Source organism: Pteropus vampyrus, unplaced genomic scaffold, assembly GCF_000151845.1.
Source record: "Pteropus vampyrus isolate Shadow unplaced genomic scaffold, Pvam_2.0 Scaffold66, whole genome shotgun sequence".
NCBI lineage: Eukaryota > Metazoa > Chordata > Mammalia > Chiroptera > Pteropodidae > Pteropus > Pteropus vampyrus.
The window spans coordinates 5,145,587-5,172,883 of NW_011888847.1; the positions used below are offsets into that span (position 1 = coordinate 5,145,587).

General features: G+C 47.1%; 2 protein-coding genes across 8 annotated transcripts in view; both read left to right on the plus strand.

Annotated features, from left to right (window-relative positions):
• The window catches only part of THADA (THADA, armadillo repeat containing), a 296,280-nt gene extending 278,970 nt beyond the window's left edge, over positions 1-17,310 (plus strand). For all 7 annotated transcript variants that reach the window (XM_023531302.1, XM_023531301.1, XM_023531303.1 and 4 more), the window contains 2 exons: positions 13,393-13,562; positions 14,615-17,310. In XM_023531302.1, the coding sequence (XP_023387070.1) occupies positions 13,393-13,562; positions 14,615-15,010 (566 nt within the window). In that variant the 3' untranslated portion in view covers positions 15,011-17,310. The remainder of the gene's footprint in view (positions 1-13,392; positions 13,563-14,614) is intronic.
• A 1,805-nt stretch (positions 17,311-19,115) lies between these two features.
• Positions 19,116-23,362, plus strand: ZFP36L2 (ZFP36 ring finger protein like 2). The gene is made up of 2 exons (XM_011361350.2): positions 19,116-19,494; positions 20,013-23,362. Exons 1-2 carry the CDS (start codon positions 19,444-19,446, stop codon positions 21,444-21,446), a joined length of 1,485 nt encoding a protein of 494 aa, XP_011359652.1. The 5' UTR covers positions 19,116-19,443; the 3' UTR covers positions 21,447-23,362.
• Positions 23,363-27,297: the final 3,935 nt, after the last annotated feature.

Below are 27,297 nucleotides of genomic sequence, written 5' to 3' on the forward strand. Positions count from 1 at the left end.
GTTAACAAGAATGGGGAGGTAGTAGTATGGACTTCGAAAGTAGAGAGATTGTTGAGTGAGAACGAGGAGAGGGTTGTCTAGAGGTGGCAGAAGGAGCATGCAGATCTGAGTCAAAGACTGAGGAAAAGAAGGAACAGCCCCCACTGGACATTTAGGAGTATGGCAGCTCCTGCCAGGGGGAGAAAGAAACAGGGAAAAGATGAGAAGTATGGAGAATTTGCTCACAGTAGAATGGATTTTGATGGAGAAGAGCTGTTTTTCATAATAGCTTTTAAGAAAACCCATTCCCCTAGCCTGGAGGCAAGTCTGAATGAGGTTTGAGGGTAGGGGAAGAAGTAGAAAGGAGGCTTTACAGTAGATTCCTAAAAAAGCCAGTAGAAGGAGGCTCTGTCCTTCACCTTGATTGCAAGATATATGACATTAGACAAGCTGGCTCAGGACTGCGCGCTGGTTCTGGGCGTGCCCCAGCTGGACACCACTCCCTGACGGCCCGCCCACATCTCCCGCTCTTTGAAGGCACACAGTTCTGCATGCATTTCCCAGGTCAGTGCCACTGGGCACTCTGACAGAAGGACAAGGAGAGCTGATGTTGACGGCTTCTGCTTTTTAAGAGCAGACAAATGGCTTTAAGGGTAAGGAAACAGGACACCAGCAAGCTTCATGGCTGTGTTCTCTTCCAAAAGCACTGCTCTGTAACGTAATTGTATTCAGACATTTTTTTTTTTGCGTGACGTCAGGGAATAGCCTCCTTTAAAAGCTTTCATGAAAAAAGCACAACTATAAAACAGACTCAGGCAATGAAATGGAAACCAGACAAGTGGGTCTGCATAATTTGGGTAAAGAGATTTCTCCTTGCAGTTCTGTGATCCGATTGCCACTCTTTGCATAAAACTCTGTTTCACAGGCCTCACTTACATGTGAGTCTTACCTTACAGGTGCTCTCAGACATAAAACATCTTCATTACTGAACGCAATGAGGTGCAGGAAAGCAAGGGTTCCCTCCTCAGTGGCTGTTCAGGCCACCTTCCAGGCATGTGACCTTTCTAGTCCTCCAAGTCCTAAACCCCTTGTCCTTGTGTGAGCCCAGCCCCAGCAGTGCAGAGGGAGGGCTAGACCCATGTATGCCTTCATCTATCTACCCCTCACACCCCTGCTCAGTGTTAGTGTTTGGGTTAATCTTTGGGAGATGTGTCCCAGGGAGCAATAGTCATTGAAGAGGCACTTTCTTACCCACCCCCTTTTCTTTAAAGCCTCAGGGGCACAGAATTGAATTACCCATCATCCTCTGTTCTTGGCACCCTCTGACTCCATCCCCAAGGAGATCTTTTCTTTTTCGTATTTTTATTTCTTATTGAAGTAAAATTTACATTACATAACATTAACCATTTTTAAGTATACCATTCAGTTGTATTTAGTACATTCACAATATTATGCAACCATCACCATTATCTAGTTCCAGTGCATTTTCATCAACCCCCTCCTCAAAAAAAAAGCCCCATGTTTAAGTTAAGTAGTCACTCTCTAGCCTCCCCTCCCCTCCCAGCCTCTGGCAACTACTAGTCTGCTTTCTGTCTCCATGAATTTTTCTATTTTAGATATTTCATATAAATGAATCATAACGTATGACCTTTTATGTCTGGCTTTTTTCACTAGGCATAATGTTTACAAGGTTCATCCATGTTGTAGCGTGTATCAGTAATTCATTTCTTTTTATGCTTGAATAATATTCTATTGTATGGATAGGTCACACTTTGTTTATTCACTCATCCATTGATGGACATTTGGGTTGTTTCCACTTTTTGGCTATTGTGAATAGTGCTGCTTGGAAGATTCATGTACAAGCTTTTATTTTGAGTACTTGGTTTAATTTCTTCTGGGTATATTTCTAGGAGTAAAATTGCTGGATTATATGGTAATTCTATATTTAACTTTTTGAGGAACCGGGGGTCCTTTCTTGATAGTCATTCTCCTAGGTCTGCTGTGACAAGGAAAAACAGGCATATACAACCGCATTTCCACTCTCCCTAGACGTTGACCTGGTTCTGCTAGATTTGGAAAGAAACCAAAGGAATAAGTTTGTGAAACCAGGAGTCTCTCTGGAAGTGAATGAGGTCACCAGAGAGGTACTGGTAATCAGAAAAAAAGGCAGTCTGGGTGGGGGATGGGGAAGGGATAGGGTGCTGAGAGGATTTGGAGCCACTAGAAAAGACTGGACTAAGGCAGGGAAAGAAGTTAGTGAGAAGGGAACTCAGTTGCCCAGAATGAAGGGAAATGTAAACCTAAAACACCATGGCTAGTGTGGCCAATGCACTAGTGATGGAGAAAGGATACAAGAGAGCTGTGGGCTTCTTTTTTCCTATAACAGTGAGGGCAGGGCAGCTAGACAGAAAGAGCCTTCCGTGCTGAGGAGTTAGGACATTCAGGCTTTGAGGAGCCACTTGAAGGCTTTTAAAAAGCAACTTTAGAAAGATCACCCAGACTGGAAGCATGGAGGCTAGTTCGGAGGTTACCATGGTTCTTAAAGGCAGGCTCGTGTGGGTGAACCTGGGAGTGGCAGTGGGGATGGAGAAGTAGGTACAGTTGTCACGACAGCTAACTGTGGATGTGGATGAGGGCCAAGGACAACATGCCACGAAGTAGAAAGGGCAGGAAGTAGCAGAGGAGATAGCGCCAAAGAGACCTTGGGAGCTCCAAAGCCCTGTATACAAGGCTGAAGATTCGAATGAGATAAGAGGTGAGAGGCTTCAAGTTCAGGGACGGAAAGGTTGTGGAAGTAGGCCGGACTCCCACTTCTTGAGTGAGGACTAAATTCAGAAATTCTGTGTAAATACAAATATCGTCATTTGAATTATACCAACATTGATTAATTTTCATGAAGAAAGATTTTTCCCATGTAACTCCATCAAACCAATTTAATTCCTTGGTCAACTTTCTGTGTCCGTCGGTTAAATCACTTCTACTGTTCTCTTATTTTCTTAAGTATCGACTCCTTTATGTATAAATTTAATAATGAAGATTTGATTTTTGGTCAAAAATTTTAATCAACAAGAGTTTTACCATACCCCGTTTTAGACGGTTAGTTTTACTTTTTAATGTTTGTTTGCTCATTTCCCCCCTGGTGGTGATTTGCAGTTACAAACAAAATGACTTCTTTGGTCAGTTATTGTGAATTTTATCATGTGCTATTTAGCCATTGTCAATTTAGTTTTATATTGACTATTTTTACCAGTAATACTCAAGGCAAGATCAAAACATCCTCAAAGTCAAAAACAACCTGCTTCTTCTCAGAGTTCCTCTTTCTCTTAATCCCTCCTCCCACCCTTCCCAGTGAAGGACTGGCACTGTTTTTGTTCTGTTTAGACCTGGGAGTGAGGAGAGGGTACCAAGAAGGGAGCTTTCTGGATTCTGGATAAGGCTGGGAGACAGTAGTGGTAAAACCCTAAGGCGAGAAGAATTACATCCTTATTTTTTCTGATTTCAAATTTCTAGTCTTCAGTTACACTTTCAAGACCATCTGCATCCACTACCTTCCATGTCCCACCAATGTGTTGGGCAAGTTGGGCAGCCCCCCATCTTGAGCTCCGTGCTATGTGTCCTGTGCCTGGACTGGACATGTCTTCAGGGCAGCTCTGGCTCTTGGCTAGCACAGCACCTTGTACTCATGACAGTTTTGCTGAAACGAATCCTTTGGTTCCTTTCTCTATGCCATCACAAGCCCTAAATAAGCTGAAAAGGGTGAGGGGTGGGAGTGGAGAACTAGGGAGGATCCTCGGGGGCGGGTGGCATCAAGGTCTGGTGAAGCTTCAGGAAGAACTCAGAAGGGGCTGGTCAGTCTTCAGAGCTCAGGCTGAAAAGCAATTCCCTGTAAGAAAAAGGAGTTCTAGTAGTGAAATGAGCTAAAGAAAACTGGAATGACTTCAAAGAAAGGGAAAAGAGAAATTGCAAGATCCAGGTTCATCACTAAAGAATGTGGAATGTGTCTATAGAGCCTTGAACTCTGCCCAAGCAGAGGAAGAGGGGGCCGATAGAAGAAGGGGATCTCAAGTTGCCCAGGGCCCTCCCTCCCCAAAGGAGGCCTTCCAGTCTATAGAAATTCTCATTGTACCTCACCTCATCAAAGGCACTTTTGCCTGCCTTTACTGGCTCACTGGGCAAGGTAAGGGAGATGGGGAGAGCTGGTCAGATTGCCCCTTCCAGAAGGAGAGTTTTGGGGTGAGTGACCGTGTTAGAGAGGAATAAAGGCACCTGCCTTCCATGAAGAGGTGGAAGTGACTGAACACTTTGGGAAGCTCAGCAGAGTGAAACCACCAAGGAGCAGGCAGAGCACAGGGGAAGTGCCGGAGAGGGCAGGTCTTATCTGGGGCCAGGGGCTTACTTTGCATCTTGCCCAGGAAAGGCCTGACATGGTTCAGGCCAAAGGAATCCTTGCTGAATGGAGGAATGCCAAATGTGTTCCAGATGCTGTTGTCCAGAGCATCTCTGGTCTGGACCTAGCTCACTCCTTATCCTGTGGCCCCTTCACACCCAGGGGCCCAGGGAAAGGCCTTTGTTATTCTGGAACCACCATGGATGAAACCCACATGCACCTTACTCTTTCCCATAGGAGGTAGCCACAAGAAACAGGACAGTGAGCTGCACATAAAACTGGGTTTAACTGCAGTACTCTGAAAGGTTCAGTTGCTGGTGGGTGCCACTCCCCACCTCCACAAGCTGAGAGCCCATAGGAAAAGCGGATCTTTTTCACAGGCATTGTTGCCCGAGGGTGATATTTGTTCGAATCCATTCCTTTATCTTTGGTGTGGTTGGAAGTGAACAGATCCAAGTATTTTTATAAGCTTTAAGCTGAGGGTACTATTAACCTATACTATTAAGCTATAATTTATCAACTGCTTTTTGGTGAAGTATAGCCCTACTGAATAAGAAGTGCACACTTTTAACTCTTATGAAATGCTTATTTGTTTTCTTTCATTTAGGTTGGCTGTGTTCATTTTTAAAATCAGTCAGGGAAATGTGTTATATATATATATATTTATGTATGTATATATTTATATATTTATAAATTACATATGTATATTTACCCAGTGATTTGAGGTAGGCTCACATTTTTTAAATTATAGGGGTTTTTTAACTAAAAATAAAGGGTTTTAAAAAAAAAATCTTTTCTTTAAAATGGAAACAGAGGACTTGCTGGAGTATTTCTGGTTTTACGAAGGTCACCAGGGAGGTGTTTCCCTCAGGCATGTGACTATGTCTGCCGGAACCTGTCTTTGGGGGCTGGGTCTAAGGAAATTTTGGGAATCCTGGTCATTTGTCCCATATGAATATGGCTAGAAAGTTAAGAAAAAGCAAATTACCAATATTTGAAAGTTTTTCCTCAAGTATTTTTAGAATTCCAAATGATGGTGTTTTTATCCTTTCCCTTCAAACCTGGAAAATTTTTCCACCTCCAGACAGAAAGGGCTCTGTCACAAGCTGTTCATCTCAAATGGCTGCTTTTCACCTGTTGCCACCTCTCTGCCCAGAGTTGGTGTGAAGGGGCTGAGCTAGGGATTGCCTTCCAATAAAAAGGAAATGAGGAGATGAGCTCCTTTTCATCTGCTGGAGACCTAGTCCTCTGTTTCCTTATGAAGACTGAAGAGTGCCATCCGGCCACATACTAGAGTGTTTACTTGAAGAGAATTCACTGAAGGGACTATTTACAGTTGTACAGGGTTGTGGGAAGGCTTAAGGCAAGGTTTCTCAACCTCGGCACTATTGACAGTTTGGGGAAGAGGCTGTAATGTGCATTATTTAGTAGCATCCCTGGCCTCTACCTACTACATGCCAATAGCACCACCGCCAATGAATTGTGATGACCAGAAAAGTCTCCAGACATTGACAGATATTCCCAGACATTGACAAATGTCCCCTGAGGGGCGACATCATCTCTGGTTGAAGTTCAGAACCACTAGGTGAAGGGAAGCAGTAAGTGATGTTGAGTCACCCAGGGTCTAGCAACGGTAGGAAGCTATTACCTCCCTACCACTCTACAGCTGAGAGCAGAGGGAATGGGTGTAACAGAACCTGGTGAGAGCTAAATTGGGGGCAGGGGGCACAGCCACCCCCAAAACCTTGGTGACTTACAGGGGAAGATGTAGGAAGAAGAACCCAAGTTCTCTCTCTTCCTACCCTCCAAAATCTCAGCATCACTTTTGCATTAGATGAATCCAACTAGATGCCAGGTGGCAAGGAAACCTGGGTCAATGCAGTCCATAGAGGTCAGCCTCCTGGGCACTGATGGGATAGACAAGGACGAAGAATGGATCTGGGTTGGGAATAGAAAATAATCAGTCAATTCATCCATCCATCTGTTCATTGAATACTTATGTTTAGCAAAATGGTTAAGAATATAGACTTTGGAGTCAGACAAGCCTGGGTTTATATCTGGCTCTACCACTTACAACCTGTATGATTAATCTTGATTGAATTACTTCTCTAAACCTTCAATAACCTTGAATGTAAAACGGCAACATGATTCTATCTACACATGTGGCCTGATTCTTGTAATCTTGGAGTCTTCCCACTGGGGAAACACAAGCCTAAGTTAATTGCTTAGGACAAGATTCTAACCAAGTGCCAAGTGGGCGTTATCTGCTCTGTGCCCAGTGCTATTATATGATGACCCTAGAAAAAGCAAAGACGTGGGATTCGGCCACAGAATGCCCTCCCTCACCATCTGTGAACACATTGAGTGCTGTACAGATATGAGCAGAGAAAGGTCACAGTGGGCTAGAGAATTCCAGACCACAGGACCTAGGTTGGGTCCTGAGGGACAAGTAGGCCTGTCTAGATGAGAAAGAAGATCAGGCAGGAGGAATGGTGAGTAAATCAAAGCCATGAGAGTGGGTAGAAGAGGGAAGGCTCAGAGAAGGGTGAGGGAGACTGGTGAGAGGAGAGCTTTGGCCAAGGGTCTCAGTGTTCTCATCTGTAAAGGTAAGGGGCTGGCCTGGGGCCCACTGCCTTCCTCAGTACCCTAGTGTAGGGTTCACAGACTCACGTGCCTCCAGGGGTGAGGTGGGAGGCATTAGGGTAGTGCCAGACCAGATGCACAGATGCCTCCTGTAGGGCGTGGCCAGTGCTCTGCTTCAAGCAGCTGTTATCACATTAAAATGCAGATCTAGAGACGGCAGGTTCTGATTTTCTGAATGTTCAAAAGAAGTTAGAAATTTGGATTTTTTTATGAGTAATCTCCTGATTTTTCAAAAACCATGCGAGCTGTACGGAAATTGTGTAAAGACCAAACAGTCCATTTGCACCCCTGTGCAGATGCTTCTGATAGGTCCCTTGGGGCCTTAGAACCCCTAAGATCTGTGTGTTTGGTTGGGTTTTGCCTCCATGTGTACTGTCTTTTAAACAGTGGTTTCCAGGGTTTAAAAGCAAAAAGAAGTAGGAGGAAGAAAGGTCCTCTTAGGCCAGGTGAAGTTTGCGTTCCCCTCTAGACTTAAGAGCATGGCCAGGTTGGGAGTGGGGGGAAGGGCTGGTTGTAGTCCAAGGACACCCATTCAGAGCAGTGAGTGGGTGGGTCATAGGCTCAGTGCTGCAACGCCCCCTGGCTCTTAGCCCAGTGCATGCTGGGGTTGGGGCTGCCCTTGGGAGTACTGACCAGCACATTTGGTTCTTTTTCGATGAAATTTTTTAAATATTCAGATAAAGAAGAGAGACTAATACCACAAATTCCCATATTCTCAAATCCAAACTTCCTGTTGGTTCTTCAAAGCTGGAGTTATCACTCCTCTCCATTCATTAAGACACTAACCTTCCTCTGGGCCATTTGTCCTAGGTAGGGGGTCACCTGGGAGCTCTGTTTAGAGGTAAAGGCTGAGATGATGACCTACGATGGTGTAGCCATGAAGTCCTCCCCCAGAATGCCATGCCTGGAATCCCACCTCTGAGCCCTGGCTCTGATGGCCCTGAAGAGCAGAGAGCCCTGGGCTCTAGAAGTGGAGGGTCGGGAGAGGCAGGGAGCAGAGAAGCTTCCAGCACCCCCAGAATAGCTGAATGGCAAAGTCAGCAGCTGAACCAAGCTTCAGTTCCACACTTGTTTCTCATGACTAATTAAATATAGTCTCTTGCCCTGCTGAGGGGAAGTGAGAAGTCTGTGGAAAAGACTAGAAATAATGGAGTTTTCTGGAAACAGCCTAGTGAAACCTTAAAATATTTTCACTCACTAAGAAGGCACAGTAATACTCTATCACACTGTGCCTCTACCACCCCAGGCCTGCTTCAGCCCATGTGACCCTCCACCTTCACCTCCAGTTCTCCTCAAAAACACCCCTCTTCAATGGTCAGGTCTAATCTCTCTGCTCCTCCCTTTTCTCCCAGCTGTACTTGACTTCTGACCCTCTGCCTGCCGAAACTTCCCCTCCATGAAGCTCTCCCTCTTTCCATTCCTCACATTTTTTTTTCTTTTTCTGTCTTTTCATTACTGCTAGTAATGGGATAATTAGTCCACATCATACACCATCATGGACTATTTCCTGACACTTCATAGGTATCCGTTTGCCTCTGACTAAACTATTTGCTGTCTGAGAAAAGGGACTGGGGTTTTTCTCATGTTTCTCACAGTGCCCCCCCACACACACACACACACACATAGTAGGTGACCAAAAAATACTTATGGCTCTGTAAAAGTTTGAATTGACAGGTGAACGGATGGTTACGTGGGTGAGTGGATGGAGAGTTGGTTGGACTGCAGAGTTGAGAGATTTTCCACAGATACCTGAAATTCAAGTGAGTTATCCATTCACAAGGATGGAAGACACAGGATTAACCACTTCTAAAAGCTCATTTGTTAAATTCCTAAGCCATTTCCAAATGACTGAATGTTAATCCCCCATTTTTCAGCCTTGTGCCACACTCCCCATAGCCCCAGCCCAGACCTAATTTACATACCACAAAATACATTATATTAAAGTACAAATTTTAGTATATTCACAAGGTTATGCAACCATCACCACTATCTAATTCCAGAACATTTTCATCAACCCAAAAAGAAACACTGTCTCTATCAGCAGTCATTCCTTATTTTCTCCATTCTCCAACCCCGGGCAACCACTGATCTACCTTTTGCCCCATGATTTGTCCATTCTGGATATTTCATATAAGTGGAATTATACATTATGTGGTCTTTTGTGTCTGGCTTCTTTCTTTCACTTAGCATAATGTTTTCACAGTTCATCCATGTGGTAGCATGTACCAGTACTTCATTCCTTTATAGCCAAATAACATTCCATTATATGGCTTTACCACATCTTATTTATCCATTCATTGGTTGATGGGTGTTTTTGGTTGTTTCCGCTTATTAGCTGTTGTAAACAATGCCTCTATGGCTATTCATGTACATGTTTTTGTGTGGACATGTTTTTTATTTCTCTTAGGTGTATGCCTAAGAGTGGGAGAAACTTTGAGACTATTTTCCAAAGTAGCTGCACCATTTTACATTTCTACCAGCAGGGTATGAGAGTTCCAGTTTCTTCACATCTTCACTAAAGCTTATTGTCTTTTTTATTATAGTTATCCTAGTGGATATGATGTAGTATTTCATTGCAGTTTTGATTTGCATTTTTCTGATGGTTAATGATGCTAAGCATCTTTTCATGTGCTTATTGGTCACTTGTATATCTTCTCTGGAGAAATGTCTAATGAGATCCCTTGTATATGTTTTAATTGGGTTGTTGTTGTTGTTATTGTTGTTGTTATTATTATTATTATTGGGTTTTAAGAGTTCTTTATGTATTCCAGATCCAAGTTTCTTGTCAAATATAATATTTGCAGATATTTTCTGCAATTCTGTGTTGCCTTTTCACTTTTTTAATGATGTTCTTTGAAACAAACGTTTTCAATTTTGATAAAGCCTAACTTTTGTTGCTTATGCTTTTGATGTCATTTTTAAGAAACCATTGCCTAATACAAAGCTTTATTTCTATGTTTTCTTCTATGAGTTTTATCATTTTAGCTCTTAAATTTCAGTCTTTGATAAATTTTGAGTTAATTTTTGTATATGTTGTGAAGTAGGGTCCAACTTGATTCTTTTGCATGCGGATATCCAGTTGTCTCGACTCCATTGGTTGAAAAGACTGTTCTTCCCTGCCCACCCCCCCCCCCCCCCCAATTAATTGTCTTGGCACTCTTATCAAAAATCGATTGACAAAGTATGAGGGTTTATTTCTGGACACTCGGTTCTATGGATTTTTATGTCCCTTTCCTTATGCCACTACCACACTGTCTTGATATCTGTAGCTTTGTAGTAAGTTTTGAAATCATGAAGTATGAGTCCTCCAGTTCTGATATATTTTTCCAAATTGTTTGACTGTTCTAGACACACATCAGATTCTTCAAACACTTATTGCTTTGTCACTTGCTTTCTTGTTTCCTCGATGAACTGGTGAGCTTGTGAGAGCCTGGCTGGTCAGCAGGGTTAGGTGAAAAATTCTTCTCCCTACTCTCCAGCTTCCCCTTCACAAGGCATTTGGCCTGTAGAGATCTGGGCTATTCAGACTGAGCTGTCTTAGTCCAGAGCATGGTAGAAAAAGAGGGAATTTGGCGGGATGCATCTGGCTCCTCAACTGGGAGATCTAAATCCAACTAATCCTCCCTTCCCCGCACCCCCATCCCACCTTTCCTTCCCCTTTCTTCCTCATCTTGCAAGGTTAGTGTTTGGATAGTTATAATTCTGTCTAGATCCACTTCCAGCCAACTCACCAGCTCTTCTCCTGTGCCTCTGTCATTCTCATCACTCTCCTGCCACATCTAAGCATGATTCATGGCAAAATGGCGCAGGATGGAGGCTATCTGTCCTGTCATGTGGGCCTTCTTGGTGGCATCTCTGGTCATCTCCATGTGTCCTTAATGGACCCAATAGGAGTGTTGCCTGAGCTGCAGTCACTGATTTTGCTGGTAGATGAAACTTATTTCTTCACTGTGGTGCTTTTAGCCCTTGCCTAAAGGAGACAATAAAAACAAAGGGTGGGGGAAAGGCGGGGTGAATCAGAGGGCAGATTTTTTAGAAGGGTTTCAAGATAAGCTGACCTGCTGCTGGTGCCACAATACTAAAGACTTACAGCTTTGACCTTTTTTCAAAATATAGCCCCAAGCTGGGAGCTTTTTTAATAACTAAAAGTGATAAAGTCTAACTTCTTCATCTCCATGGAGTGATGGGTAGGGTGCAGGTAGGGTGCAGCCCGTGCACTGAGATAGACAGCTCAGGGCCACCACTACTGACTCCGTGAACTTGGACCTGTTTACCCAACCCCTATGAGCACAGCTTCCTCATTTGTTAAATAGAGATACCTCCCTTATGGTGGTAGGAACAATAAGGGTTCAATGGAAGGAAAATGTTTATCATCAACAATAATACTAGTTAACCATTTGATGAATGCTTCCTTTGTGGCAACTCCTATGTTAGTGTTCAAATTAAATCAAGTGGGGATAAAGGAAAGATCTTATGCTCTCCAGAGCTATAAACTAGAATGTTTTGAGCATCTGATATATATATTTTTTTATATATATATATATAATGTATATTTATATATATTTAATCCTATGCTGATCTTCATGTATATTTTCAATTCTTTCAGAGTTAAAAGATGCCAATTAATTCTGCCAGACAGATTTTGAACCAGTTGAGAACTACACAGAAGAGTCAGATAGACATTATATTGTAGGTGAAGGCTGGACCAACATCTGACTCAGACCTATAGCCAAAGTGCACCTTCACACACACCCCTTTTTCTGTTTCCTAGTTTAAGTTCTGGTTCCAGGCTGCAGAATCCCAGCATAAGGAGCAGGGACACTAGAGGCAGGTGTTGTAGGGAATTGATTTGAGGCTCTCAGGGCGATATCATTGGTCCTTTGGCTGCTTCCATGAGTGAAGCTCTACTTTTGTGGGCTCTAAGTAGTCCTGGCCCTGCTGAGGGGGTCACCAAATCTTCTTATCTCACCATAAAGACAGTGAGATCTCTGGAATGTTGGTACTGATTCTCCAGATCGGTGCTCTGCATACACGATGAAACTTATTGCTGATCTCAGTTTCTTTACAGCCACGTAAACCTTTGTGACTGTATGCAAGTAGGTTAACCTATCTGAGCTCTGGATTTCTTATATGTGAAGTAGGAATAGTTACCCAACCTATAGGACTGGAGAGAAAGTACTCGGTTGGGGCCTAGCACATCATAGGCCCTCATGGGGGCCGTCACGCTAAGCCTGGTTCAACACCATGAGGAACTTGGCTTTCCATTCTAGACTGAGCCTTCTCCCTATGTGCCAAGCAAGTCTCTCTTGGAGCCAAGTGGTCAGGGACACATCTGTGGGCTCAAGTTGGAAATGTGGATTTGGGAAGGACAAGTCTCAACAGAAGTGGGTCATTAAAGACAAGCGTTGGCGCCTGGAGGTTCACTGTCTGGTCGGTGGGATTCCAGTTCCATGTTTCAGACCTCCTCCAGATTGGGGGTGGGAGAGGCGGAGTTGTTGGCGGAAGTGTCAACACCCTGAGCCTCCCTTCAAACCCATATTTAGGACTGTCTAAGGCAAAATGGTGAAATAAGCAATAGTTTCCCCAAAGGACCCACTTCCTCTTTCAGCGCCCTTCCCCCAGCCAGCTAAGAAAACAAGTGTCTGAAAACGAATTCACTCCAAGAGGGCAGCAAAATATGAGCTAATTCCAGCCCACCACCTGTTGTACAGCCTATGAACTATAACACAGCGGTTTTTATATTTTTAGATGGTTGGGGAAAAAAATCAAAAGAGTATTTTATGGTATGTCTAAATTACATGAAATTCAAATTTTATTGAGCCATAAATTTTATTGAAACACAGCCACAACCATTTGTTTACTTATTGTCTGTAGCTGCTTTCGGCAGAGTTGAGTAATTGTGACAAAGTCTAAAATATTTACTTTCTGGCCCTTTAAGAAAAAGTTTGCTGATGCCCTGCGCTAAGATATTAGAGATTCAGGTGCCCGGTGGGATTTGCTGTCAGAGAAAGGGGCAAACCAATGGAATCCAGGCCTTGTGGCAGGCCTGAGAGGAGACACGGGGTGAGAAGCATTCCTGATATTCTTGCAATTACACTAGACGGCCTGAGGGAAGCTAAACATCTAGTCCTGCAAGTGGGGCTGCTTCTGTCCACACTGGGAGAAGGGGCATGGAAATGGTGGGGTTCAGACCTATGACTCATTCTAGCTGTGTAGACAGCAGGACACAAAAGTGCAATGATAACCTTTAATGAGCCTATCCCACTGGCTTCCCCACCCAGCTGGTGGCAGTAATTTTACCTGAGGCCTTTCATGTTCCCAGAGTCCAACAGAGACTCCCTGGAGCAATACATTCATCACTTGCCTCTCTCTTATTTCTGCAGAATTTGCCTTCTGTCAGGTGGATGCCTCTATTGCCCTGGATCTGGCCCTGGCTGTGCTGTGTGACCTGCTCCAGCAATGGGATCAGCTGGCCCCTGGACTCCCAGTCCTGCTGGGATGGCTATTGGGAGAGGATGATGACCTCACGGTCTGTGTGGAAAGTGTGCATCAGGTAGTCCTGGGGTCTCAGGGCAGTGGAGATGAAGTTGGAGTGTCCTAAACCCACTGGATGCAGCAAAGGCATACTTAAGCCTATAGTGCCTGCTGCAAGTGTGCGTCCGGATGCTCAGAGTAGTAACGAATTAGGAAATTGTCCAAACGTCCATGGCAGCCTGCTGGGGGTTTCGGGGCCGCTCTCATGCTGGCTTTTGGGGTTCTGGTCTGTGGGGACAGAGGACTTTGAAAGAGACCCCTTGGAAGCTGAGAGTTGAATTACAGAAAATTCTTATTAGTCAACATTAGAGCTGGAGGCTCCCTATTGTGAGCTCTTAAGGTGAAATATTTCCAGAGACCTGAGGTCCTTCCAGGGTAGAAAGAAAACTGTTAGCCTGTCCAGGTGAGAGAACAGTCAACAGGTAGGGAAACTGAGGACCGAGACAAGCAGCAAAAGCATCTTGAGTACTGAAAATTCATATCCACCAATGTCTGACTCAGCTGGCCTTCTTGGCATCACTGGCAGGCTGAGAGTTCAAAAAGCAGCCTGTTTACAAGAAATTCGGAGACAAGATAAAGTGTCTGTGATAAAATGACCTTGAAAATCCCCAGTATTATAGAAATTTGATTTCATACTCAGAGACTAGTTAGTGTCTCATGTTTGGTAATTTGCTCTTTTTATGCTGCTGAGAGTTCCCTTCCTCCCTCCTCTCTCATTTCTAGATATACCCTTAGGTCTATGGCCCACTCCCATGTTGAGGTCCCCTTTTCAGCACCAGGCCCCCAAAATATCTTGGCTTGGAACCATAAACACATCTTTATCAAAGGTCATGTTAAGTCTGGGGGTGGGGGTGGGGAATTCCTCTCCAGTAGAGAAGTACAAGTGAAAATAGAAGGTGACCTTCAAGGCTGCAAGTGGTGTGTATATGTGGGTGTTGACAGGCGAGAGTGGGCCCCCGCTCTGGTGGGGGAGGGGACACATCTCTTCTGCATCTGGTAGGACTCTGGTCTGGACTAGGGCTTGTCAACTTTCCCCATAAGGTTGATTTTTGGCTTTTTCATTTGATTGAGGTGGAAGAAGACTACCTGTTTGAAAAAGTAGAAGTCAACTTTTGGGCTGAGACCCTGATCTTCGTAAAATTTCTCTACAAGCACCTCTTCTGTCTCCTCTCCAAGTCCAGCTGGCATCCCCTCAGCCCTGAGAGGCTCTGTCATCTTCAAAGGACAACGTCAGAGCAGTGCCACCTCCTTTCTCAGCTCTTCAGAGAAATGCCACCAACTGCTGAGTTTTTGAAGACAGTGGAGTTCACAAGATTGCGTATTCAGGAGGAAAGGACTTTGGCTTGCCTGAGGCTGCTGGCCTTTCTGGAAGGAAAGGAAAAGGAAGACACCCTCGTCCTCAGTACTTCGGACTCTGTGGCAGAAGCAAATCTGTTAACTGTTCCAGGAATAGAAACGGCTTGTTGAAGAAAGAAGATTTGCGGGGTGGGGACAGGTTGGGGGTAGATTAGTCCCCCATTAAACCTGCAGGAAATGTGAACATAAATCAAATATTTTTCCCCTTCATACCTCCCCCACTTCTGTGAGTCTAGTCCACCTACAGAGGAGTTTTTCTTCAGTTCACTCATTCAAGGCAGCCTGGTTTATTGCAGCTACTGTAGGAAGTGAGGCTACCATGTTGAATATTTACTCTGTTCCCAGGTGCAGGCCACCTGCAGGCCTGAATTAGCCTTTTTCGTCCCCCAGGACTTCTAATGTCCAGCCATAGCTGGCCTGCATTTTCTATGAATTGACTACACAGAATTGAGTTTTAACACATGATTCCCCATCCCCCCGCCACCACCTCTTTTTTTTTGGCTGGATGTAAGAGCTGGATTAGTTGGCAAACAGCCCACTTGGTCAGAATTCCAAATTTTATTCCAGTTTAGCTAAAGCAGAAATATGTTCCAAATGTTGGATTCTGAGATTAAGGATCAACTTCAAATAGTTTTGTTTTTATTGTCTGCATGTGTGAGTCCTGCAGTGACCTACACATGCCATCCTAATTATTAAAAGAGCCATTGAGAGCTCTTACCGCCTCCCCCCACCCCCAGAGTGTTTGTGCTAATGCTAGGATACCTGATTTTGCCACCCAGTGAAAGCATAGACTCTTGGCTCTTAAAAAAGGAACCTGGAGAAAGGAGAGCCAGAATAAATGATTTATTTGATGCCTACACTGTTTACTATCATTTTCTAGGTGGCAATAACAAGAAGTTTCTCGTTTAAGATGCCAGAAAACACATTTATCCATTTCAGTAATTGAATCTAGAAACCTTAAGGGTTTTCTGCCTTTCCAAGCCCAGCCCTCTTCCTCAGACACCCAGCAGGTGTCACTCTTGCACACATTTTGCTTCTGGTCCTGTTTTTCATTGGCTTGACATTTTTAACTTGTAATTTCAGGATAAGTGTAACCCACAGAGAGTTATCTTGAAATCCATAGCTTGGATGGGTCGCAGCCTCATCCACATTCATTTTTCATCCTAGTTATCTGAAAAAGTCATTTCAGTTAATAGTATGTAAACTTAGTCTGGCTTTTAGGGTTTATAAACATGTTTAAATCTCAGGTGAGCTGTCACTTAGAATTATTTTATTGATGTTTGACGGTCTGAAGGGGCAAATTAGAAGAGAGTTTGATATGATCATTTCCTACTGCAGAAATGCTTACATTTCTAATATAATTTGTCTCTCTCTGAAAGAATACCACCTAACACTAAAAACACAGCTATAATGGAAGTATAGAGAAAGAGCTCTTTAGGAAGAGGCAGGGAGAAGAGTTAACTTAGTGTCCAAAGTTTTGTCCTAAAGAGAACAGGAAATTCCCTGGGTAGTTTTGCAATCAGCTCAAAATATGTTTTGTTTTGTTTTTTTTTTGTGTGATCCTGAATTAATTACCTGGTTAGGCATCTGTGTAGCCCACACTTGATGGAAAGTTGCCAACCTAACATTTCTTTTGTTCTTAGAAGACCTGGCTGGTGAGAAGTCAGGGAATTGTTGGCATAATGTGATAACCATGGGAGAATAATTATGAAACTGGCCCCAGCAAAGCCCAGTTCATTAGAAAAAGCCAGTGTTCCTTTTTCTCCATTTAAAATGAAATAAAAGCAGTTACATAATAAAAATATTTTACACCAGCAGGTACTCCGTATCAAAGCACGTTGGTACCTTAGCATGTTTACATATTATCTCCAGAATCCTTCTACCAACCCTGCAAAGTGGGTATTCTCATAGCTGTTGACTAGGAATTACCCCAGGATTTTATCTTGACTGGCTATGGCCAGCCTGGGAGGGCAGAAAGGACAGATGTGTCACTGGCTTTGTGTCTGAAATCTTGTTGACCTTCCAGTAGCAGTGGCAAGGGAAATGGCTGTCTCACACTTTCCTGATACATTACCAGGAAAACTGTAGAATACCCTCTTGTCAGGGCCCCCCTCAGAATTTTGTTTTTGGGGTCATTTCTACAAAGAACATAACAGTCAGGGTGCTTGAAGTGTCAGCCACAGAAGCTTAGCCCTGTGCAGGGACCAGGGTAGGCTGAGTAGTCAGAGTAAAGCAGTCACCTCTTCTGAGGTCACTGCCCCAGGGTCCACACTCTGCGGACCAAGATTTGGTGTCCTTAGCTCTACATTCACGATTCTGTGGACCTGTACCCATCTGGCCATAGTCAAGAGACCTGGCTTTCTCCATTTTTATGCTTTGTCAATTTGTCTTAATAAATAAGATGGATTATACTTATCTTTTAAACACCTTCACAGATAACTCATTTGCACCTTGACAAGGTGAAAGATGAATAAAGCAGGAATTATCTTAGTTTTACCAGAAAACCCAAATACCAAACAGATTATGTGATTGGCCTAAAATCACATGGCTTGTAAGGGGCAGGGTCTGAACTCCAAACCCTAAGTTTCTGATCCTAAAGTCCTTGCAGCCCTACCCTGACTACCTCCCTGGGCAGGTGGCAGGGATTACAGCTGTGGGCCACTGCACTCAAACTGAACTCTAAGGAGTCTGTTCCTGAATGATAGGTCTAGCTCATTTCCTTCCCGGTTAACTGAGAGAAGGAATGAGCACCTAAAAGAAACGAGGGCAAGGAATCAGCAAGAAATATCAGTTTAGGAAGGGGATGTGGGTCTCTCAGCTTTCTTCCCTGATGGGTACTGGACCTTCCAACTTAAGCCCAGTTGCAGTCTAGGTGGCCAGGTATGCAAAATCATGGGCCAGGCTCCAGCTTTCTGGCAGCATACTTACTGACAGGGAGTGACAAGTGTCCTGCGACAGACTCTTATCAGCCTGAATGGGGCTGCCAGCGGCTTTAGCCTTACTGGGCACTGGGGGGGGCGGGGGGCGGCGGGGACTGCCCCATACCTGGAGGCCGCCCTTTGGCAGAAGACATCCCATCCCAGCACAAGCTTTTGGGGTATGAGACTGACAAGGAAAGGCGACAAGTCCATCATCCGAGTCCTCTATGCCCAGCCCTGCCTGGCCGCGGGGTCGGCTTCAGCCAGAGCCTGCGGCCCACAAGGTAAGGCAGGGTGCGTCTCCCCCAAAAGCCGGAGGGAAAGGGCTTGCAGGGCGCGCCAGGCCCAGGCTGAGGCAGGCACGGAGCCTAGTTGACAGCTGCACCCCAACTCCCGGGAGGGCTGGAGAAGGCCGGGCTGACCACAGCAGACGGATGGGGTGGCGGGAAGTCGCCTCCATGCCTGCGCGGCTCTGCCGGCCTTTCTTCCCGTCCTCCCAGCTGGCTCCCCCGCCCGGGACGCCCCGCGCCACTCCGCGCCTTTGGCCCTGGCTCAAGGTCTTGTGATGTGATTAGCAAAGCCAGCGCCTTGTCCTCAGACACTCGGCCCTGCCCGGCAAGCCCCGGCGCTCGAGCCCTGTTTACTGCAGCCTGGGCGGGGAGTGGGGCGGAGAAACCGGCCCAGGCTCCTCTGGGCGAGACTGCCTCGGCAGCCGCCCGCGTGGCCGCTCCGCCCCCACCCCCACCGTGTCTCCACGTGCAATCAGATGGAGCCGCCATCCACCGGACTCAAGCCGAGCCCCCGCCTCCCCGCCCCCAACCGGAGCACCCTTTGCAAACCAGCCGTGCCGCACGGACGGCTGCAATATTCTCGGATTTTGCAATTCCCGCGTCCAGGATAAAACCCAGAGTGGGAGATAAAAGCTCCACAATTTCGCCTAGCAGGATCGGGCGAGGAAAGACACGTCCAGGATTGCTGGGAAAGACACGTAAAACGTGCTGGGGATTTCCAACAGTGCAGTCCTACAGGAGGGGAGCAGTATCTACCCGCCGCCACTCAACAGCACCCATCTAGGCCGAACTCTCCACGCTGCCCCGGGTGCTGGGCGCCGCGGCAGCCTGCCCCGCCCCGGGCCTCTGCCCCCTCCCCCAGAGGAAAAAAATTGGCGGCGGCCAATGAGAGGCCAGGAAGGCGCCTGACGTCCGCGAGCCAGCGGGCGGCGTTGCCTGGAGACCCCAGCCGGGTCAGCGTTCTATCCCCTCCCCCGGCACGCCCGCCCAGTGGCTGCCGCGCTTCGGCGCTCTATATAGGGCGCGCGCTCGCGGCCCGCGGAGTTCCAGCAGTTCGCGAGCTGCCGTCGGCTCCGCGCGGGGGGGGCGGGCCGGGCGCCCCGGGGTGCGGAGGAGCGCAGTTTGCTTCTCTCTCCTTTTCCCCCACGCCGCACTCCCGGCACCCTCAACCTAGTCCACGCTTCCTCCCTTTCCCGCTTTTCTCGCCCCCAGCCAACTTTCGGTCCCTCCCCGCCCCTCGCCCGTTATTCGTCGTGGCTCGAGCCCGGCCGCACCGCCCCGAGGGCTCCTCTGGACCTCCCTGCCCGCAACTCCGACCTTTACAGGATCCAGAAACATGTCGACCACACTTATGTCCGCCTTCTACGATATCGACTTCTTGTGCAAGGTACGCGGGGGAGCAAGGAGAAAGGAAGGCGGGCAAGCAGGAAGCCCTTCGAGGTTTCAGACTTTATCTTCTGTCCTAAGCTTTTGGGGGACCCCTCCCCACCTTGACTTTTTGGGGTCGAGAAAAATCCCGAAGTTTGCAGTAGTTGTGCTTGTGTCTTGTGGGCGGGGAGAAGGAGCAGGGAGGGAGGAAGGGCAGGAGGGAGCGGCTGTAGCTGTTTCTCCCGAGCCGACCGCGGCAACGCTGCCCGGGGCTTCCCGGACCGAGTCTGCGCCGCCCAGGCCGGCGGCCCACAGGCTGAGGATCACATGTCGAAAACCAGCGCGGCCTGGAGTGGGAGTCCGGCTCCTCCCAACGCGAACTTGATTCTTTTGCGCCGTATGGGTGGAGGGTGGGGGGCGAATCGAAAGCTGCAAAAAGGAAAAAGAACCAGAGGCTGGCAGTTCCTCTGCAACTCGCCCCAACTCTTCTTCCCCTTACCCTTTTTCATTCCTGCCCCGCTCCCCTCCTTTTGGCAGACGGAGAAGTCCCTGGCCAATCTCAATCTGAACAACATGCTGGACAAGAAGGCGGTGGGGACGCCCGTGGCCGCCGCCCCCAGCTCCGGCTTCACACCGGGCTTCCTCCGACGGCATTCAGCCAGCAACCTGCACGCGCTCGCCCACCCCGCGCCTAGCCCCGGCAGCTGCTCGCCCAAGTACCCGGGCGCGCCTAACGGCAGCAGCTGCGGCAGCGGTGCGGCCGGCACCCCGGCCTCCTACGGCACCCTCAAGGAGCCCTCTGGGGGCGGTGGCACGGCCCTGCTGAACAAGGAGAACAAATTCCGGGACCGCTCGTTCAGCGAGAACGGCGAGCGCAGCCAGCACCTCCTGCACCTGCAGCAGCAGCAGAAGGGGGGTGGCGGATCCCAGATCAACTCGACTCGCTACAAAACTGAGCTGTGCCGGCCCTTCGAGGAGAGCGGCACGTGCAAGTACGGCGAGAAGTGCCAGTTCGCACATGGCTTCCATGAGCTGCGCAGCCTGACCCGCCACCCCAAGTACAAGACAGAGCTGTGCCGAACCTTCCACACCATCGGTTTCTGCCCCTACGGGCCGCGCTGCCACTTCATCCACAACGCGGATGAGCGGCGGCCCGCGCCGTCGGGGGGCCCTTCTGGCGATCTGCGTACCTTCAGCACCCGCGACGCGCTGCACCTGGGCTTCCCGCGGGAGCCCCGGCCCAAGCTGCACCACAGTCTCAGCTTCTCGGGCTTCCCGTCGGGCCACCACCAGCCCCCGGGGGGCCTGGAGTCACCGCTGTTGCTCGACAGCCCCACGTCGCGCACGCCGCCGCCGCCCTCCTGCTCGTCGGCCTCGTCCTGCTCTTCGTCCGCTTCTTCCTGCTCGTCGGCCTCGGCAGCCTCCACGCCCTCTGGCGCCCCGACGTGCTGTACCTCGGCGGCGGCGGCCGCGGCGGCAGCTGCCCTCTTGTACGGCACTGGGGGCGCCGAGGATCTGCTGGCGCCAGGCGCCCCGTGCGCCGCCTGCTCATCAGCCTCGTGCGCCAATAATGCCTTTGCTTTTGGCCCGGAGCTGAGCAGCCTCATCACGCCGCTCACCATCCAGACCCACAATTTCGCCGCGGTGGCCGCTGCCGCCTACTATCGCAGCCAGCAGCAGCAGCAGCACGGCCTGGTGCCCCCCGCACAGCCCCCAGCGCCGCCCAGTGCGCCCCTCCCTGCCAGTGCCGCTGCACCTCCTTCGCCGCCCTTCAGCTTCCAGCTGCCTCGCCGCCTGTCCGACTCCCCCGTGTTCGATGCGCCCCCTAGTCCCCCGGACTCGCTGTCGGACCGCGACAGCTACTTGAGTGGCTCCCTGAGCTCTGGCAGCCTCAGCGGCTCCGAGTCCCCCAGCCTCGATCCCGGCCGGCGCCTGCCCATCTTCAGCCGTCTCTCCATCTCTGACGACTGAGGCAAGAGGGCGCCAGTGAGGAGGAGGAAGGGAAGGCCTTTCTGCGGGTGTTGGAGGGCGCCCCTGCCATCTTGTCCTTCCTAAGGGCAGGGGGCCGCGGGAGTAGGGGGTGACACAAGGCACAAGCAGACTGCAGGCCGGACCGAGCACTTGGACTCGAACATATGTGCCGGGAGGGGCCCCCACTCCTCCCCTTTCGGTTTCCTCTTGTTTTTTATTATTATTTTTATTATTATTACGAAGTTTCATTCTTGTTGAGCAAAAAAAAAAAGCCAACTAACTTTGTATTGATGAACAAAATATTCACAACAGGACAGTTGTGATGCGAATAGAACAAAAAGCCAAACACTTAAACTTTTTTAGGTCTCATGAGTTTGGGACTCTAGAAAAAAATCAACCCAGCACCAGCAGCTACCAACCACCATTCCATATCTTCACTTGAAAAGCATTAGTTACAGTCCAGATGTGGGAACTCTTATCTTGAGAGAAGTTTCTCATTGTCTCAGACCGGTGTAAACAAACCAGCCAAGCCACCACCTTGCTAAACCTATAAGCTTTTAGAATTTAATATTCTGCCAAGAATATGCCTTTATAGTCGTCATCTCCATAGGTTGTTTTGTTTTTTGTTTTTAAACCGAGTTACACGTGTCTGGGAAAAACCCTTGCATTCCAAAGTTTCATACTGGTTACTGGTTTTGTTGCCACCACTTGGTGGATGTTTAATTTAGAACCATTTCGTCTGCTCTCTCTGGAAGCCGTGGGCAGAGATTAGTTTGTAATTGTTGGGGAATAACTGCTGAATTTTTAGCTGTTTTGAGTTGATTCGCACCACTGCACCACAACTCAATATGAAAAAACTATTTAACTTATTTATTATCTTGTGAAAAGTATACATTGAAAATTTTGTTCATACTGTATTTATCAAGTATGATGGAAAGCAATAGATATATATTCTTTTATTATGTTAAATTATGATTGCCATTATTATCGGCAAAATGTGGAGTGTATGTTCTTTTCACAGTAATATATGCCTTTTGTAACTTCACATGGTTATTTTATTGTAAATGAGTAAAAAAATCTTAATTTAAGAGATTGTATGTAATATTTATTTCATTAATTTCTTTCCTTGTTTACGTAAATTTTGAAAGATTGCGTGATTTCTTTACAGAAATCTATCTTGATGCTGTGGAAGTAGTTTAAGGAATATCTTATGAGTTTTCTTAGAATGTATAATGGTTGTAGCCCATCCAACTTTAAAGAAAATGACCACATACATTGCAATTACGCTTAAATGTGGCATACTTTCCTCATTCCAACTTTATAAATTAGCAAAAAATGTTTTGGTTTGCTTATTCCACCAGTTCTACTGTGACATGCTCTGCATATAAAGACATGTAGCAATAACGGGGGATAGTGTCCCAGTGCCTTTAGAGGGGCCAGAAACTTGCCTTAAATCTTCCTCAACCAAATAAGTATTTTGTCTATTAGTGCTTGAGAGAATTTGAATGTAGGATGGGTTCAACTGCACAAAAGGAAAAGATTTTTACCACTTTTTTTTTTTATATAGATAAAGTGAAGAGGCCAACTTAGTGCTAAAATGATATGTATTACATGAATATACCTTGTTTAATTACAGAAAATTCTAAAACTTGTACTATTTTTTTTTTTCCATGTAGAAAGGCAGGAATGCTTTCCTGGGCAGCAGATGAATGAGCAGTAGCTTTAGTTTGTATGTACGTAGGTACAGTTGGAGCACTATGTATGTATGTACTCTGGACTACTTTGACAGAAGTAGGTATTTGAATGTAACTTGAGTTGTAATATATTTTGGGGAATCAGCTCACTACAAATTGTGACTGTAAACATTGTACTGTAAATGTTTTGTAGTTTTCCCCCAATAAAATTTTTGGGAAAAAGTTGTGTAAGCTTTTTTGTGGGGATATGTAACTTTCTAGCTCCCCACCACTTGTGTCAGACCTCACCCAGGTCTTAGAGGGGTTGTGGGCTAGGATTTGCAGAGCTGACTGAGCCTGCCCTTCCGTATTTTATAGAAGTTTTTTTAGCTGAAAGTATTTGACTGTCAAGGGCATGAGTTAGCTGTTACCCTTGGTAATAAGATGCATCCTAGTGTTGGCTGACTGGCTGGTGGTAGCTCCTGGCTGGGAGGCCTGAAGGGGTGTGGCCTGCCTGTGAGTCACCAAGTGGATCACGTGTCTGCAGTGGCAGCTAAAGGTCCGGATTTTTTTGCTGGGATGCCCAAGGAACAGAACTGCTTGGCTAGGGCAAGGAGGGCGGTCTTGCCAGGCTGTGGGCTACAGGCCCTCAGAATGCTGAAATGGAGGTGGGGTGTTAGGCCTGGGATTTGCCTGGACTTTGGAAAACCTGGTTGTGTCCTTGTCGAGAGAGGAGGGAAAGGGACAAAAGATTAAACAGGTTAAACATATCTGGGTAATGTTTGTTTACGTGGACAGCTTCCTCTGGGAGTGAGCACACACCCTATTTATGCGAAAGGATTACTGTCTTCTTTTAGACAACTAGCCAGAAAGCAAATTCAACCCAGGTCTCTAGAAAAAGGCAGAAAAAAGCAATTTGCTGATTCTCAACACAGTTGAACAAAACTTGAGTATGGTTTATTTCCTACAAATCACTTTAAAAATTTAAAAAGCAGGTTCACAAATCCATGTTTTTCCTTCACCCTCTTTCCCTCCTCCCCCTGCTCACCACCCAGATACACTTTCCAAAGTAAGAGATTTAGCAATAATTTGTTTTCTTATCTACAGCAGCTGGGCTCTATCAACCAATACTTACATCCCTTCTCCCTGCCTAGCTGGGGTCTCCTGTGTCAAGCAGCTGAGCTAGGCACCGTGGGGTTAGTCTGCAGAGTCCCGCCAGGCTTCAGGCAGCTGTTTCAACTTAAGGATGATTGTGCTGGTGTTAGCTGGAGCATTTTGGTGCCTGGTCCATGCTGCCAAAGGGAATGGGCAACAGTTTCAAAGTTCTCCCAGATTCCTGGCCCCTGGCTGAGGGCCTCAGCGGTGGGGGAGGGGAAATCCGAGGGCAAGGAGGGCTGGGCCTGGAAGACCCTGCAGGCTCCTTGGCCTCTTCACCATAAAGAATGTGCAATGGGGAGGAAAAGTCTAAAACGTGTTGCTATTTAGGCCAGGCTGCATTTCAAAGGCCTTGTTTCCACTTCATTCCAAAACTTATTTTTCTTAAACAAGTACTTTTTGATCAGTTGGAATGTCAGACTTCTTTTTGGGGTAAGCCACATTCATTTTTTAAAATTGGTTTGTTTGCAAGCCCAACTTCTAAGGGTGTTTTGTATTTTAGACCCAGTGGAGAGTGGAAAGCTGGGGGAGTCATTCAGAAATTTCCTTGCTGCAGATCAATGGAGGGTATGTAGGTCATTGTCTCTGCAGCAGCTGGAATTTACAAACAAAACTCTCTGCTATTGCTTGATCACCCTTAACAAAGTTTTTGTTTAAATTAGGGGAACAAGAAGTAAAAAATTGCAAGTAAGGACAAGCCAGGATTCCTTTCAGGGGCTGGGGAGCGGAAATAAAACTGACTCTGGTTCCAAAACTGCATTACATTCAGGATAAAATTCTTTTGTAGTCAGTAGTGAAAATGAGTCCAGAATGTGATAGCATTTAGAATATCTTAACAGAGGCATTTCCACAGGCTGTTTGAAAACTGAAGTGTTTTTTAAGCAACCCAATTAGTGTGCACCACTTTCTAAATTATTTCAGAGAAGGGATGCATACATATTTTCTACCACTCACTTTGTCTGAATCTACTGCTGAGCACATAAGCGGGGGAGGGGGGGCACAAAATAACTATTGAGGAGGCCAAAGCTCTGCACCCACCCATGGAAATGGAGGATTGTAAGCTCTGCAGCAGTTCAGGGACCCAGATGAAGGGGCCAGGGCTGAGAGGGCCCAGAGCAGTTAGGAAAAAAACAGGCATACCTCTTAGCTGCAGGTCTGGCCCAGCACTAGGATGCTCAATGTTAAGATCTGCCTGGGGAGGTCTCAGAAAATCTCCAAGTTGAGTGTGTACAGGGAAGGATGCTAGAGTGCCTTTGAACCTGGAATGGAATCATCCTCATGCATTTGCTCTCCTGTTTTGCTTGTGGTGACAAGAATGAGGGCAGATGTGACTCTGTATCTTCTTGAAAGCAGAAGTTGGGTCTCTGTGCCTTCCTTGGCCTTGTGAATTAGTGGGAGTCAACACAGCCCATAGCCAGGCTTACCTTCCATTGTTGGCCTATATATCCACTCTCCATTGTTGTTACCTCATTTAATTATGTTTATTTTTTCTTGTTCACACTCCAGGGATGTGCAGATCTGTGGCCATCCAGGGCAGATCCAGTTCCATGCTGCTGGCAAGGCCAAGGACAGTGGGGCCAGGGCAGGGTGGAGGGGGGGCAGGGGGAGCAGGGAGGAACCAAGCCCTGGCTGCTGAAGGAGCCCTGCAGGAAGGAGGTAGGTGGGGACCTGGGCAGCAAAAAGCCACAGTACCTCCAGGGCCCAACCCTGCCTAGGTGGGGCCTTCCAACCTCTCCTGACGGATTTTGCTAGCCCTGGAAAGCCTATGAGTATGTATATGTCTAAGGGTGTGTCTGTGTGTGTTGAAGGTCTGTGGGGGTGTGTCCATGGGGAGAGTGTATATGTGTATCTGTGTTTTTGTCTATCGAGGTGGGTGTGCACATGTTCATGTGTATTATGTGTGCAGGTACTCAGGTGTCTATGTATGGTGTTTCTGTGGGGAGTATTGGTCTGTGGGGCTGTCTGGGGGGGTGTGGACCTATGTGGCTATTGATATGTGTGGGGTGTGCATGTACGTCTGCAGGGTGAGAGAGTCTGTGGATAAGTGTAGAAATCCATGTGTGGGTTTGAGTGTGCCTGTTGCTGGGAGTGGGTGTGTCTGTGTAGCCGATGCCACACAGATAGGTGCATGGGTCTGTGGGATATGAGGAAGGATCTGCCAGTGTTGCTGTATGTTTGGGTCTAGATGTGTCTGTGTAGGTGGGAGTGTGTCTGTGTGGGGGTGGGGGTGTTAACAACACCTACAGAGGAAAAGCAGCCCTTTTTAGCAGGCCTCTTTCAAGTTGAAAACTGCTTTCAAAACCCGGAAACGATGGCCGGGCTGTCATCCGCTTCCTGCAGGGCAGTGGGCAGAACAGGCTGAGTGGGAGGGTGGCAGACAAGCCTTCAGACCTGCAGGGACCCTATACCCACCTTACTGTGGGGCACACCTGCCAAGGACAGGCCTCCTGGGCCTGACTGCAGGGACATATTTAGAAACAGTTAATTCTCTCGTTGGAGGGGGAAGGGGCCCATTTTTTTCATCTGTGCAGAAATAGCTCTTGTCAGATAGGAGTTCTTGTGCCCTCTGGGGTGAGGGGCAGCTCTGCAATAGAAATATATTAACGATTTTAGGCAGACAAGAAAACTCCTAAGCTTGCTTAAACGGAGTTTAAAATATTTCTCTAAAAATAAGCTTTGTTTTCCTTGTGGATTCCTTTGGCAGTCGGGCCCTCATGTCAGGGTGCTTTAGCTGGCCTGGGAAGCAAGGCGGAATTTTTAAAAAAGCAAGTGTTTCCCAGCTGTGGCCTTGGAAAGTTCTCCATTTTCCATTTATTAAACTCCTAGTTTCCGGCTAATTAAAATTATTTTCAAATAAAACTCCCTGGCCCAGCAATATTTGATGAAACACACAATTCCCAGTGACCCCCTCTACAGGAGGCCAGGCCCCTGCTGTGGGGTGGCCTGTGACCCCTCCATTGGGCCCAGTGCCAATTTTATCAGGAGAAGGGAACCCTTTGAAATGCAGGCCAAGGGCCTTGCTA

Excerpts from the sequence above, each read along its gene's own strand:
- ZFP36L2 (XM_011361350.2), top strand. The coding sequence starts at position 19,444 with ATGTCGACCACACTTATGTCCGCCTTCTACGATATCGACTTCTTGTGC. Across the intron at positions 19,495-20,012 it reads ATATCGACTTCTTGTGCAAG|ACGGAGAAGTCCCTGGCCAA; the intron begins GTACGCGGGGGA and ends TCCTTTTGGCAG.